The sequence below is a fragment of the Oncorhynchus tshawytscha genome, linkage group LG23 (assembly GCF_018296145.1).
Source record: "Oncorhynchus tshawytscha isolate Ot180627B linkage group LG23, Otsh_v2.0, whole genome shotgun sequence".
Taxonomy (NCBI): domain Eukaryota; kingdom Metazoa; phylum Chordata; class Actinopteri; order Salmoniformes; family Salmonidae; genus Oncorhynchus; species Oncorhynchus tshawytscha.
The window spans coordinates 22,954,013-22,969,021 of NC_056451.1; the positions used below are offsets into that span (position 1 = coordinate 22,954,013).

At 46.3% G+C, this 15,009-nt stretch overlaps 1 protein-coding gene across 5 annotated transcripts in view; it reads right to left on the minus strand.

The window, feature by feature from the left end:
* Nucleotides 1-15,009, minus strand: part of LOC112235289 (rho guanine nucleotide exchange factor 1-like) — a 57,558-nt gene that overhangs the window by 4,328 nt on the left and 38,221 nt on the right. For 3 of the 5 annotated variants that reach the window (XM_042304911.1, XM_042304908.1, XM_042304909.1), the window contains 16 exons: nucleotides 14,951-14,962; nucleotides 13,845-13,997; nucleotides 9,768-9,964; nucleotides 9,472-9,618; nucleotides 7,027-7,106; nucleotides 6,615-6,855; nucleotides 6,432-6,532; nucleotides 6,251-6,325; nucleotides 6,057-6,132; nucleotides 5,610-5,777; nucleotides 4,998-5,085; nucleotides 4,591-4,704; nucleotides 4,282-4,343; nucleotides 976-1,122; nucleotides 617-876; nucleotides 147-250 (listed from right to left, as the gene is read on the minus strand). In XM_042304911.1, the coding sequence (XP_042160845.1) occupies nucleotides 179-250; nucleotides 617-876; nucleotides 976-1,122; nucleotides 4,282-4,343; nucleotides 4,591-4,704; nucleotides 4,998-5,085; nucleotides 5,610-5,777; nucleotides 6,057-6,132; nucleotides 6,251-6,325; nucleotides 6,432-6,532; nucleotides 6,615-6,855; nucleotides 7,027-7,106; nucleotides 9,472-9,618; nucleotides 9,768-9,964; nucleotides 13,845-13,997; nucleotides 14,951-14,962 (1,993 nt within the window). In that variant the 3' untranslated portion in view covers nucleotides 147-178. The remainder of the gene's footprint in view (nucleotides 1-146; nucleotides 251-616; nucleotides 877-975; nucleotides 1,123-4,281; nucleotides 4,344-4,590; nucleotides 4,705-4,997; nucleotides 5,086-5,609; nucleotides 5,778-6,056; nucleotides 6,133-6,250; nucleotides 6,326-6,431; nucleotides 6,533-6,614; nucleotides 6,856-7,026; nucleotides 7,107-9,471; nucleotides 9,619-9,767; nucleotides 9,965-13,844; nucleotides 13,998-14,950; nucleotides 14,963-15,009) is intronic. The other 2 variants (XM_042304910.1, XM_042304912.1) reach the window with 2 other exon arrangements.

The following is a 15,009-nucleotide window of genomic DNA, read 5'->3' on the forward strand; positions in this document are numbered from 1 at the left end:
GGTAACCATAGAGCTAAAATCAGATTACTCTAACCCCAACCCTTATCTTAACTAGAGGGATAATAAAAGATCTGACCCTATATCAGTGGTAAAGGAAAACTCCTCCCACAAGACATCAGTATAAAGGGTTGAATATGAAGGTTTACCTGGTGTCCTGAAGGTGGCGCTGTGTGTCTCACTAGAAGTTGCCCCCCTCCAGGGAGAACTTAGACAGGGCCTGCTGCAGCCGGTGGTGCTCCTCCTCAACACTCTGATGGAGCAAGATCAACAGTTAAATGCTGAATCACACACACACTTCACCCCTCCGTTTCCGCCATTCCTTCCTTTCATAATCTTCTTTCCCTTTTGTGGGTGCTTTTGTGACATCACACAGCTAGCTGCAGACAAAGGCCATTGTCCCAGAACTCCAATTTCACATAGCCATTTCAGTGACAATAGCAGCAGAGCAGCACAAGCCCTGGTGAAGTGATTTTCTCTATCTTTCTCTTCTATGCTGCGGTTTGTCCCCATCTGTCAAACTTGGCTCCCTCCTTTTATGCTTCAGTCATCCTTTGCAACCCCATTACTCAATCCTCTTTCTGCCATCCTTCCTTCCTTCCTTCCCTCGTTCTCTCACCTGCAGTCTCTTTAGCTGTACCTCCAGACTCTGCAGTTTCCGGCGCACCTCCTCCATCCTCTCCTGGGACAGAACCAGAGGAGCGCTGATCCCTCCCTCATCTATCTTCATCCCTCCACCCCCTCCTCCTCCTCCCTCCCCCTCCTCCCCTTGCAGTCCTTGGTCCTGGCTCTCTGGCCCCTCCCTTCCATTCTGCTCATTAGGCTGTGAGTCGTCTGATAGGCTGATGCTGCCAACCAATAGTCTCTTGAGGAACATGACTGTGGGAGGAGACAGAAAGAGTTGATGTATGACATGACAGTAAGAGGAACATCAGTGAAAATGGTAACCGCTTGGACCAATCAAATAAACCCACTCACCTTCGTTTAACGCGCTATTGGCCACTTTCACCTGATCACTGTTGCTGTGGCCAATCAAGTCGAAGCCTTTGTCCGAGAGGTAATCAATCAGAGAATGACGAGAGTCCACAGACTTCGTCTCATCAATCAGGCTGTCCTTATCTCGTTCTATAGACACAGGAACAGTCTTGGTAGTAAGGCAGTAACAGTAAAGACACAGGAACAGTCTTGGCAGTAACAGTAAAGACACAGGAACAGTCTTGGCAGTAACAGTAAAGACACAGGAACAGTCTTGGCAGTAACAGTAAAGACACAGGAACAGTCTTGGCAGTAACAGTAAAGACACAGTAACAGTCTTGGCAGTAACAGTAAAGACACAGGAACAGTCTTGGCAGTAACAGTAAAAACACAGGAACAGTCTTGGCAGTAACAGTAAAGACACAGTAACAGTCTTGGCAGTAACAGTAAAGACACAGTAACAGTCTTGGCAGTAACAGTAAAGACACAGTAACAGTCTTGGCAGTAACAGTAAAGACACAGTAACAGTCTTGGCAGTAACAGTAAAGACACAGTAACAGTCTTGGCAGTAACAGTAAAGACACAGGAACAGTCTTGGCAGTAACAGTAAAGACACAGGAACAGTCTTGGCAGTAACAGTAAAGACACAGGAACAGTCTTGGCAGTAACAGTAAAGACACAGGAACAGTCTTGGCAGTAACAGTAAAGACACAGGAACAGTCTTGGCAGTAACAGTAAAGACACAGTAACAGTCTTGGCAGTAACAGTAAAGACACAGTAACAGTCTTGGCAGTAACACAGTAACAGTAAAGACACAGGAACAGTCTTGGCAGTAGCAGTAAAAACACAGGAACAGTCTTGGCAGTAACAGTAAAGACACAGTAACAGTCTTGGCAGTAACAGTAAAGACACAGGAACAGTCTTGGCAGTAACAGTAAAGACACAGGAACAGTCTTGGCAGTAACAGTAAAGACACAGGAACAGTCTTGGCAGTAACAGTAAAGACACAGGAACAGTCTTGGCAGTAACAGTAAAGACACAGGAACAGTCTTGGCAGTAACAGTAAAGACACAGTAACAGTCTTGGCAGTAACAGTAAAGACACAGTAACAGTCTTGGCAGTAACGCAGTAACAGTAAAAACACAGGAACAGTCTTGGTAGTAATGCAGGAACAATAAAAACACAGGAACAGTCTTGGCAGTAACAGTAAAAACACAGGAACAGTCTTGGCAGTAACAGTAAAGACACAGGAACAGTCTTGGCAGTAACAGTAAAGACATAGTAACAGTAAAGACACAGGAACAGTCTTGGCAGTAGCAGTAAAAACACAGGAACAGTCTTGGCAGTAACAGTAAAAACCAGGAACAGTCTTGGCAGTAACAGTAAAGACACAGTAACAGTCTTGGCAGTAACAGTAAAGACACAGTAACAGTCTTGGCAGTAACAGTAAAGACACAGGAACAGTCTTGGCAGTAACAGTAAAGACACAAGAACAGTCTTGGCAGTAACAGTAAACACACAGGAACAGTCTTGGCAGTAACAGTAAACACACAGGAACAGTCTTGGCAGTAACAGTAAAAACATAGTAACAGTCTTGGCAGTAACAGTAAAAACACAGTAACAGTCTTGGCAGTAATGCAGTAACAGTAAAAACACAGTAACAGTCTTGGTAGTAATGCAGTAACAGTAAAAATGCAGAAACAGTCTTGGTAGTAACGCATTAACAGTCTTGGCAGTAACACAGAAACAGTCTTGGTAGTAACACAGTAACAGGCTTGGCAGTAACAGTAAAAACACAGTAACAGTCTTGGTAGTAACACAGTAACAGTCTTGGTAGTAATGCAGTAACAGTAAAAACACAGCAACAGTCTTGATAGTAACACAGTAACAGGCTTGGCATTAACAGTCTTGGCAGTAACGCATCATCAGTCTTGGTAGTAACACAGGAACAGTCTTGGCAGTAGCAGTAAAAACACAGGAACAGTCTTGGCAGTAACAGTAAAAACCAGTAACAGTCTTGGCAGTAACAGTAAAAACACAGTAACAGTCTTGGTAGTAACACAGTAACAGTCTTGGTAGTAATGCAGTAACAGTAAAAACACAGCAACAGTCTTGGTAGTAACACAGTAACAGTCTTGGCAGTAACACAGTAACAGTAAAAATACAATATAAGTCTTGGTAGTAACACAGTAACAGACTTGGTAGTAACGCAGTAACAGTCTTGGTAGTAACAGTAAAAACACAGTAACAGTCTTGGTAGTAACACAGTAACATGCTTGGTAGTAACGCAGTAACAGTAAAAACACAGCAACAGTCTTGGTAGTGGCAGTAACAGTAAAAACACAGCAACAGTCTTGGTAGTAACACAGTAACAGTCTTGGCAGTAACACAGTAACAGTAAAAATACAATATAAGTCTTGGTAGTAACACAGTAACAGACTTGGTAGTAACGCAGTAACAGTCTTGGTAGTAACAGTAAAAACACAGTAACAGTCTTGGTAGTAACACAGTAACAGTAAAAACACAGCAACAGTCTTGGTAGTAACACAGTAACAGGCTTGGTAGTAACACAGTAACAGTCTTGGTAGTAACACAGTAGCAGTCTTGGTAGTAACGCAGTAGCAGTCTTGGCAGTAACAGTAAAAACACAGTAACAGTCTTGGTAGTAACACAGTAACAGTATTGGTAGTAATGCAGTAACAGTAAAAACACAGCAACAGTCTTGGCAGTAACGCAGTACCAGGCTTGGTAGTAACGCAGTAACAGTCTTGGTAGTAACACAGTAGCAGTCTTGGTAGTAACACAGTAGCAGGCTTGGTAGTAACACAGCAACAGTCTTGGTAGTAACGCAGTACCAGGCTTGGTAGTAACACAGTAGCAGTCTTGGTAGTAACACAGTAGCAGTCTTGGTAGTAACGCAGTAACAGTCTTGGCAGTAACAGTAAAAACACAGTAGCAGTCTTGGTAGTAACACAGTAACAGTAAAAACACAGTAACAGTCTTGGTAGTAACACAGTAACAGTATTGGTAGTAATGCAGTAACAGTAAAAACACAGCAACAGTCTTGGCAGTAACGCAGTACCAGGCTTGGTAGTAACGTAGTAACAGTCTTGGTAGTAATGCAGTAACAGTAATAACACAGAAGCAGTCTTGGTAGTAATGCAGCCACAGTAAAAACACAGAAGCAGTCTTGGTAGTAATGCAGTAACAGGAAAAACGAAATAAACAGTAATAACACCATTAACAATGACATTATCAACATCTAGAAGCTCAATGGCTTGAAAGAGTTGCTTTGCTGTCTGTTCTCACCAATGCTATTTTTCAACAAGACTCCTCCATTTTCAGTGGGGCTGAGAGGGGGTTGAGGAAACCTGAAAGAAAGAGAAAGCGAGAAAGAAATGTGATCGGTGGCAGGTAGGCTAGCGGTTAAGAGCGCTGGGCCAGAAACCGAATACGTGAAAAATATGTCGATGTACCCTTGAGCAAGGCGCTTAATCCTAATTGCTCCATTAAGTCACTCTGGATAAGAGCGTCTGCTTAATGACTAAAATGTGAAATGTGATCAGTGCTCAGAGGACTGGCTTATAACAGTGCACACTCAGAGCTGTGTTGACTCACGTGGTGGGGCTGTATGGGTTTCCTCCAGTTAAGATGCTGTTTCCTCTCTTCAGGTCAGATGGAGGTCCTGTCTTCTTCAGCTCATCTACTGCCATCTTGATCACATCTGTCCAGCTTCACACAACAAAGCCACATCACCACTACAGTTGGTGTTTCGTCTTTATCTTCATATCTTCCACCTCTCCTCCTTCCTCCCCTCCTTCCTCCCCATAAACCTCTCTCCTCTCCCACACACTTCTCCCTCTCCCCTCCTTCTCTCCTCTTCCCAACCCCTTCTCTCCCACACTCACTTCTCCCTCTCCCCTCCCCTTCTCTCCTCCTCAACTCTTCCCAACCCCTTCTCTCCCACACTCACTTCTCCCTCTTCCCTCCCCTCCTCTTCCCAAACCATTCTCTCCCACACTCACTTCTTCCTCTCCCCGACAGATTGAGCCACCAGTTCGTAGATCTGAGCCCCGCTGTCCCAGGTGAAGATCACGTAGAAGGCCTTACGGTCTGACAGAGGGACAGAAGAGAGGGGGATTGAGATGACATATTCCTGCAAGGTGTTTGTGTGTGTGTGTGTGTGTATGTGTGTGTGTGTGTGTGTGGCTCCATGTTGATGATGTGTTTTCTTGAATAGCAAATATGGCAGGTGTTGTTGTTGTGGGGGAAGGCCGGAGACAGATGCTCTTTTGGGTTGCTCTTTTGACTCTTACATGGATCAGACCCTGTGCTGTCAAGTTTCTGAAATACCAGCCTCTTGAGTCATGCCTGAACAGCTTTTGACCGTGTACATAGGCTAATAGTGCATGGCCATCAGATTGCAGGACTGCATAGGGAAAAAGGCAAAGCAGCTAGCAAGGTACTGCTCTTTCTCGGCAATCATGGACAGCCTAGCTGTGTGGAGAAGGTGGAGAAGGTATCTTTGACACTACGTGTGTCCATGTATCTGTGAATCTTTGAAATGTTTGAATCCTTCTGGACTGTAATGTGATTTGTGCATTCAAATGAAGTATTTAAAGATGTGCGTGTATCACCTGTGGCCACCTCTCGGAGGAAGGCAGAGTCTAGTTTGATGATAGGGCTGAGCATCTGCTTTCCCTCCTGAACAGCGATGTTACTCTTACTCTGACACTTCAACACCATCTTATCATCCTGCTTCTGTAACAGCACCAACAGATCCCCCAGCAACACACACTGCACTTCTGAGAGGGGGACAGGAACAGGGTGGAGAGGAGGAGGAGAGTGGGGCAGGAACAGGGTGGAGAGGAGAGGAGGAGGAGGAGAGTGGGGCAGGAACAGAGTGGAGAGGAGAGGAGGAGGAAAGTGGGGCAGGAACAGGGTGGAGAGGAGGAGGAGAGGAGGAGGAGAGTGGGGCAGGAAGTGAACAGCAGGTGAACAACAGCTTGGGTTTGTGTAAAATTAAATCAGACGATTGGTTCATACATTAAAACAAACTAATGTTTGTAGAGTTGATAGTGCACCTAATGTTTTCTCCTTGGTCACTCTCCAGGTCAGAGGCCCCTCATAGATCATCCTTCTCTGGGCCAGGTCAAGGTACTGAGAGAGAAGAGAACAATAGAGACTGATAAAGAATGAGAGAACGGGACAACTGTAGAAAGGATAGCATGAAGAGCACTGGACCACACTACAAGAAGCCCTCACTATTGTCAGTCACCTTGTACTCCAGGTACAGCTCATTACTGGGTTTGAGTCCTGAGGTATCCAGCCTGCGCTGGTAGTCTTTCAGGGTCTGGAGGGAGAGAGAGAAATAATTTATACTTTACCTCAGACACTTGTTGTTGTTGTAGTAGCAGTTGTAATAGTAGTGTGTGTGTGTGTGTGTGTATGTGTCTCACCAGCAGGTTCTCCATCTGTTTGACCTCCTCGTTGACGTGGTTGAGGATCTTCCTACAGCACTCTGCACTCTGCTGAATACTCTCCTTCTCCAAGGTGTCCTCTACAGGAATACACACAACACATGTCACAACACACACACTCTCTGATTATCTGAATGAGAACAGGGAAGGACACACACAGACCTGTGCACTTGGCAATGTTTTCCAGCAGTAGGGGGTATTTGGTGAGCCTCTGCATCTCAGTGGGGATGATGTCCTTCAGCTGCAGCCTACGACACTGAGGCCTACTCTCTGCCTCCAGTATGAAGGAGTTGAAACGAGGGTCTTTCTTCTGTCTCATCTTCAGCTGTTCCAGGGCCCACGTCTGGTGACTACAGAACCTAGACGTCAGCTTCTGAAACCACTCACCCTCCGTCCCTCCAAACTAGACAGAGAGAGAAAGTGAGAGATTAAAAGCTTTCTTTAGGGATCTATTTCCCTAAGTATCCACTTCATATATGGGATGAGGGGGTTAGGCTGAGATGGGGTGAGGGGCACAGAGAGAGGGGGTGAGGGGCACAGACAGGGGAGTGGTGGAAGGTGACCTGTTCCTTACCCTATTGAGTAACGTGGTTCCGATGGCCTTGACGATGAAATTGTGCTGACGCAGCTTCTTCAGGTGCTCGTAGAAAGCATCTGCACAGAAACACACAGGGAACACAGCGGTTGGACTGGGGTAGACAGTCTGTCCATGGTTGGGTTATTATGGTCAGACTGAGGTCAATTTATGGTTGAGTTAAAGTTACACGAGGGTTCATTTACTAGTGACGAGGGAAAAATATCAAAACATTTAAATATCAGGATATCATTTTGGAAGATATGCCGGTATCATTTTGACAGTATCGCAATATTATTTGTGCAGTAGTTGCACCAAAGTTCCAGTATTTTCCCATCATAGCTTGTATTTTCCCATCATAGCTTGTTCTCCATCTTCTTTTTAAATAAGGAGACAATTTGTTTTCAGCACATTTATTTCCATGATTGATCAAAACTTGTTCTCATGGCTCTCTTGTCCTCCTGCAGGAGACATATGGTGAGCAATACAGTATGTTTGGAACATGGAATTGCAATACAATTACAGAATCGAACCGCAATACATAAAGAATTGTGAGAATTTTGAATAGAGATCATATCAGAACCTAAGTATCATGGTAACATCGTATCGTGAGGTCTTGCCAACAATTTACATTGGTCAGACTGACTTCAGCCAGTATCAGAACTGTAGAAGTGCTGTTTTCGGGTAACGGTCACTGCCATGCAGTGGCAGTCATGTCGTGTAAGTGTGGTTGTACTGTAGTTGGGGTTACGTTGGCAGTACATTGGTCATGTGGTTGTACTGTAGTTGGGGTTACAGTGGCAGTACATTGGTCATGTGGTTGTACTGTAGCGGGGGTTACGGTCGTACTGTAGTTGGGGTTACAGTGGCAGTACATTGGTCATGTGGTTGTACTGTAGTTGGGGTTACAGTGGCAGTACATTGGTCATGTGGTTGTACTGTAGTTGGGGTTATAGTGGCAGTACATTGGTCATGTGGTTGTACTGTAGCGGGGTTACGGTCGTACTGTAGTTGGGGTTACAGTGGCAGTACATTGGTCATGTGGTTGTACTGTAGTTGGGGTTACAGTGGGTACATTGGTCATGTGGTTGTACTGTAGTTGGGGTTACAGTGGCAGTACATTGGTCATGTGGTTGTACTGTAGCGGGGGTTACGGTCGTACTGTAGTTGGGGTTACAGTGGCAGTACATTGGTCATGTGGTTGTACTGTAGTTGTTAGCGTACTGTAGTTGGGGTTACAGTGGCAGTACATTGGTCATGTGGTTGTACTGTTGTTACTGTGGCAGTACATTGGTCATGGTTGTACTGTAGCGGGGGTTACGGTCGTACTGTAGTTGGGTTACAGTGGCAGTACATTGGTCATGTGGTTGTACTGTAGCGGGGTTACGGTCGTACTGTAGTTGGGGTTACAGTGGCAGTACATTGGTCATGTGGTTGTACTGTAGTTGGTGGTTACGGTCGTACTGTAGTTGGGGTTACAGTGGCAGTACATTGGTCATGTGGTTGTACTGTAGCGGGGTTACGGTCGTACTGTAGTTGGGGTTACAGTGGCAGTACATTGGTCTTGTGGTTGTACTGTAGCGGGGTTACGGTCGTACTGTAGTTGGGGTTACAGTGGCAGTACATTGGTCATGTGGTTGTACTGTAGCGGGGTTACAGTGGCAGTATTGGTCATGTGGTTGTACTGTAGCGGGGGTTACGGTCGTACTGTAGTTGGGGTTACAGTGGCAGTACATTGGTCATGTGGTTGTACTGTAGTTGGGGTTACAGTGGCAGTACATTGGTCATGTGGTTGTACTGTAGCGGGGGTTACAGTGGCAGTACATTGGTCATGTGGTTGTAGTGGCAGTACATTGGTCATGTGGTTGTACTGTATTTGGGGTTACAGTGGCAGTACATTGGTCATGTGGTTGTACTGTAGTTGGGGTTACAGTGGCAGTACATTGGTCATGTGGTTGTACTGTAGCGGGGTTACGGTCGTACTGTAGCGGGGGTTACAACAGTGGCAGTACATTGGTGATGTGGTTGTACTGTAGCGGGGTTACGGTGGGTACATTGGTCACTGTAGTTGGGGTTACAGTGGCAGTACATTGGTCATTGGTGTGGTTGTACTGTAGCGGGGGTTACGGTCGTACTGTAGTTGGGGTTACAGTGGCAGTACATTGGTCATGTGGTTGTACTGTAGCGGGGGTTACGGTCGTACTGTAGTTGGGGTTACAGTGGCAGTACATTGGTCATGTGGTTGTACTGTAGCGGGGTTACGGTCGTACTGTAGTTGGGGTTACAGTGGCAGTACATTGGTCATGTGGTTGTACTGTAGCGGGGGTTACGGTCGTACTGTAGTTGGGGTTACGGTCGTCCAGTGGCAGTACATTGGTCATGTGGTTGTACTGTAGCTGGGGTTATGGTGATACTACGGTCAAGCAGTGGTGGAACCGTACTCACAGTGCATGTCTATGATCTCGTCCAGGCTGGGGAAGATGGTGGCCAGCTCTGTGGCGGTCATGAGTTCCTCTCTCTCCAGAGGCTTCCAGAACACTGTCTGCAGAACACTCAGCATGCGCACGTGGGCGTGCTCCGTCGCAAACAACTCTGAGAGAGAGAGATTACTCTAGTGACAATTAATTCACAATATTTTGCGTCAGATGAGCAGCAGCTCATTCTTACACCGCAAGTAGTTTACTTCCTCCTCCGTTGGCTGGATCCCTCCATCCCCCACCCCTCCCCCAGTCCCTCCTCACCGTTGATGACCTCCTGCCGCTTGGTCTCCTTCTTGCTGAGGTCTTTGAGCGTGTCTGGGGGGGTGTGTTCTCTCCAGTTGGGCGGGTCCTGCTCCAGCTCCAGGAGGCGAGGGTCCTGTTCCTCCTGCTGGGGGGTGGGGCCAGAGAGGGAAAGGCCTGGGAGCACACCCTCGGGCAGTAACACCCCTTCATCAACACTGATAGAAGAGAGGAGGACAGGGGAGGAGGAGTGGGGCAGGTATAAGGGTATGGGGATAAAGGGTATGGGCGATAATATAAAAATAATCTAACGCGAAGCTAGAAAAACCTGCTTGGGTTGAGAAGCATTTGGATTGGGGCATTACACTATTGGCTGGTTCAAAGTCTACATAATCCACATATAGCACTAACATTACACATAGTTACAGTTAGTACTGTAGCCCTGACTAAGAAAATAAGTCCAGCTCTGACCCTCCTCCTCCAGTCAAGCTGTGTCACTCAGCATGGATCTCTTCCTGTCTTAATGAAGCTGCTGGGGACACAGTGGAAGAAGCTTCCATTCACTCTCACTCAGCCTTTCTGTCTTACAGTCAGATATCAGACAGTCAGAAAAAGCAAAGTTAGTTGATCAGTAATGTCAGTGAATCTATCAGCCTGTCCATCAGTTACTACAGTCAGTCAGTCTGCCTGTCCATCAGTTACTATAGTCAGTCAGTCAGCCCATCCATCAGTTACTAGTAAGCCAGTCAGCCCGTCCATCAGTTACTATAGTCAGTCAGTCAGCCTGTCCATCAGTTACTATAGTCGGTCAGTCAGCCCATCCATCAGTTACTCAGTCAGTCTATCAGTCCATCCAGTCAGTCTATCAGCCTGTCCATCAGTTACTATAGTCAGTCAGTCAGCCTGTCCATCAGTTACTATAGTCAGTCAGTCAGCCTGTCCATCAGTTACTATAGTCAGTCAGTCAGCCTGTCCATCAGCTACTATAGTCAGTCAGCCTGTCCATCAGTTACTATAGTCAGTCAGTCAGTTACTATAGTCAGTCAGTCTGTCCATCAGTTACTATAGTCAGTCAGTCTATCAGCCTGTCCATCAGTTACTATAGTCAGTCTATCAGCCTGTCCATCAGTTACTATAGTCAGTCAGTCAGCCTGTCCATCAGTTACTATAGTCAGTCAGTCAGCCTGTCCATCAGTTACTATAGTCAGTCAGCCCGTCCATCAGTTACTATAGTCAGTCAGTCAGTCAGTCAGCCCGTCCATCAGTTACTATAGTCAGTCAGCCTGTCCATCAGTTACTATAGTCAGTCAGTCAGCCTGTCCATCAGTTACTATAGTCGGTCAGTCAGCCAACCTGTCCATCAGTTACTATAGTCAGTCAGTCAGTCAGTCAGTCAGCCCGTCCATCAGTTACTATAGTCAGTCAGTCAGTCAGCCCGTCCATCAGTTACTATAGTCAGTCAGTCAGCCTGTCCATCAGTTACTATAGTCAGTCAGTCAGCCTGTCCATCAGTTACTATAGTCAGTCAGTCAGCCTGTCCATCAGTTACTATAGTCGGTCAGTCAGCCAACCTGTCCATCAGTTACTATAGTCAGTCAGTCAGCCAGCCTGTCCATCAGTTACTATAGTCAGTCAGCCCGTCCATCAGTTACTATAGTCAGTCAGCCTGTCCATCAGTTACTATAGTCAGTCAGTCAGCCTGTCCGTCCATCAGTTACTATAGTCAGTCAGCCCGTCCATCAGTTACTATAGTCAGTCAGTCAGCCTGTCCATCAGTTACTATAGTCGGTCAGTCAGCCAACCTGTCCATCAGTTACTATAGTCAGTCAGTCAGTCAGTCAGCCCGTCCATCAGTTACTATAGTCAGTCAGTCAGCCTGTCCATCAGTTACTATAGTCAGTCAGTCAGCCTGTCCATCAGTTACTATAGTCAGTCAGTCAGCCTGTCCATCAGTTACTATAGTCGGTCAGTCAGCCAACCTGTCCATCAGTTACTATAGTCAGTCAGTCAGCCAGCCTGTCCATCAGTTACTATAGTCAGTCAGTCAGCCTGTCCATCAGTTACTATAGTCAGTCAGGCAGTCTGTCCATCAGTTACTATAGTCAGTCAGTCAGTTACTATAATCAGTCAGTCAGTCAGCCTGTCCATCAGTTACTATAATCAGTCAGTCAGTCAGCCTGTCCATCAGTTACTATAATTAGTCAGTCAGTCAGTCCATCAGTTACTATAATCAGTCAGTCAGTCAGTCTGTCCATCAGTTACTATAATCAGTCAGTCAGTCAGCCTGTCCATCAGTTTCTATAATCAGTCAGTCAGTCAGCCTGTCCATCAGTTACTATAGTCAGTCAGCCTGTCCATCAGTTACTATAGTCAGTCAGTCAGTTACTATAGTCAGTCAGTCTGTCCATCAGTTACTATAGTCAGTCAGTCTGCCTGTCCATCAGTTACTATAGTCAGTCAGTCAGTCAGTCAGCCTGTCCATCAGCTACTATAGTCAGTCAGCCTGTCCATCAGTTACTATAGTCAGTCAGTCAGTTACTATAGTCAGTCAGTCTGTCCATCAGTTACTATAGTCAGTCAGTCTATCAGCCTGTCCATCAGTTACTATAGTCAGTCTATCAGCCTGTCCATCAGTTACTATAGTCAGTCAGTCAGCCTGTCCATCAGTTACTATAGTCAGTCAGTCAGCCTGTCCATCAGTTACTATAGTCAGTCAGCCCGTCCATCAGTTACTATAGTCAGTCAGTCAGTCAGTCAGTCAGCCCGTCCATCAGTTACTATAGTCAGTCAGTCAGCCTGTCCATCAGTTACTATAGTCGGTCAGTCAGCCAACCTGTCCATCAGTTACTCATAGTCAGTCAGTCAGTCAGTTACTATAGTCAGTCAGTCCGTCCATCAGTTACTATAGTCAGTCAGTCAGTCAGTCAGTCAGTCAGCCCGTCCATCAGTTACTATAGTCAGTCAGTCAGTCAGTCAGCCCGTCCATCAGTTACTATAGTCAGTCAGTCAGCCTGTCCATCAGTTACTATAGTCAGTCAGTCAGCCTGTCCATCAGTTACTATAGTCAGTCAGTCAGCCTGTCCATCAGTTACTATAGTCAGGTCAGTCAGCCAACCTGTCCATCAGTTACTATAGTCAGTCAGTCAGCCAGCCTGTCCATCAGTTACTATAGTCAGTCAGTCAGCCTGTCCATCAGTTACTATAGTCAGTCAGGCAGTCTGTCCATCAGTTACTATAGTCAGTCAGTCAGTCAGTCAGTTACTATAATCAGTCAGTCTGTCCATCAGTTACTATAATCAGTCAGTCAGTCAGCCTGTCCATCAGTTACTATAATCAGTCAGTCAGTCAGTCCATCAGTTACTATAATCAGTCAGTCAGTCAGTCTGTCCATCAGTTACTATAATCAGTCAGTCAGTCAGCCTGTCCATCAGTTTCTATAATCAGTCAGTCAGTCAGCCTGTCCATCAGTTACTATAATCAGTCAGTCTGCCTGTCCATCAGTTACTATAGTCAGTCAGTCAGTCAGTCAGCCTGTCCATCAGTTACTATAGTCAGTCAGTCAGCCTGTCCATCAGTTACTATAGTCAGTCAGTCAGCCTGTCCATCAGTTACTATAGTCAGTCAGCCAGCCTGTCCATCAGTTACTATAGTCAGTCAGCCCATCCATCAGTTACTATAATCAGTCTGTCAGTCAGCCTGTCCATCAGTTACTATAGTCAGTCAGTCAGTCAGCCTGTCCATCAGTTACTATAATCAGTCAGTCAGCCTGTCCATCAGTTACTATAATCAGTCAGTCTGCCTGTCCATCAGTTACTATAGTCAGTCAGTCAGCCTGTCCATCAGTTACTATAATCAGTCAGTCAGCCTGTCCATCAGTTACTATAATCAGTCAGTCTGCCTGTCCATCAGTTACTATAGTCAGTCAGTCTGCCTGTCCATCAGTTACTATAGTCAGTCAGTCAGTCTGTCTATCATTTAGTATAGTCAGTTTGCCAGTGTCCATCAGTCTGTCCATCAGTTTGCCTGTGACTATGTCAGTCTGTGGCTGTGCTCCTCTCTCGACCCATGAGAGAAGGGGGGATAGGGGGTCCGCCTTACGAGGGATGGGGAGAGGTCGGGGAGGAGTGTGCTGCCGTGGCGGCGGCTTGCAGGTCCACGTCGCTACGGGAACGCGACTGTTTGGCCCGGGAGGAGCCACGGCGACGGGAGGAATGTCTGTCCACACGAGCACTCTCACTGCGTCCCACACGCCTGGGGAGGGAGGGAGGGGGAGAGCACATCGAAGGGAGAGGAGAGCGAGAGGAGGGCCAGTGGGTGGGAAAAATACAAGGAGGATGGTAGTATAAGGAGGAAGGCAGGGGAGGAAGTAGAGAGACAGACAGAGTGAGGAGTACAGGAACCACAGGGAAATGGTCCAAAAGACCAAACCAAAGAGTACGGAGTGGAACAACAAAGACAGGGGAGATATTAGGATAAAGTGGATCCAAGCAGGAGAACCATTTCAGAGGAAGTCAATGTGATGTCAAAGGAATGTAGAGGATCAAAAGAAAAGCACACAAGAGATGTGACAGAGAATGGATGGTTAGACTCAGGAGTATAGAGACACTCCACACAGTCCTGGGTTACTGCTTAATGACTAGCCCTATTAGAAACACATTGGAAGCAGAGACACTCCACACAGTCCTGGGTTACTGCTTAATGACTAGCCCTATTAGAAACACATTGGAAGCAGAGACACTCCACACAGTCCTGGGTTACTGCTTAATGACTAGCCCTATTAGAAACACATTGGAAGCAGAGACACTCCACACAGTCCTGGGTTACTGCTTAATGACTAGCCCTATTAGAAACACATTGGAAGCCCATCTACCTCAACACTATAAGTTAAGAAAGCGGTCCTTAGTAACATCTCAGTGTGTCTGTGTACCAAGGCCTTTCAATTACGCAGTGTTAAATGGCAATCAATTGGGCTTATCAACCCTCCAATCTCACACACACACTGACAAGAAGACTATTATTCTCTAACATCACAGCCCACTCACGTCAGTCCAAGGTACAGGATAAACAATACTTAGCCATGCAGTGTGTGTGTGTGTGTGTGTGTGTGTGTGTGTGTGCGCGCAGTAATGCAGGATGGACTGTGTGTTATCAATATGAGGCCCAGTGCGTGTCCGTATCCCTGTCGCAGAGAAGTAGAAACCCACCTTGTCTTGCGTCTGTAAAAACACAGGACAGGACAGTTACATAACCACCACAACCATTC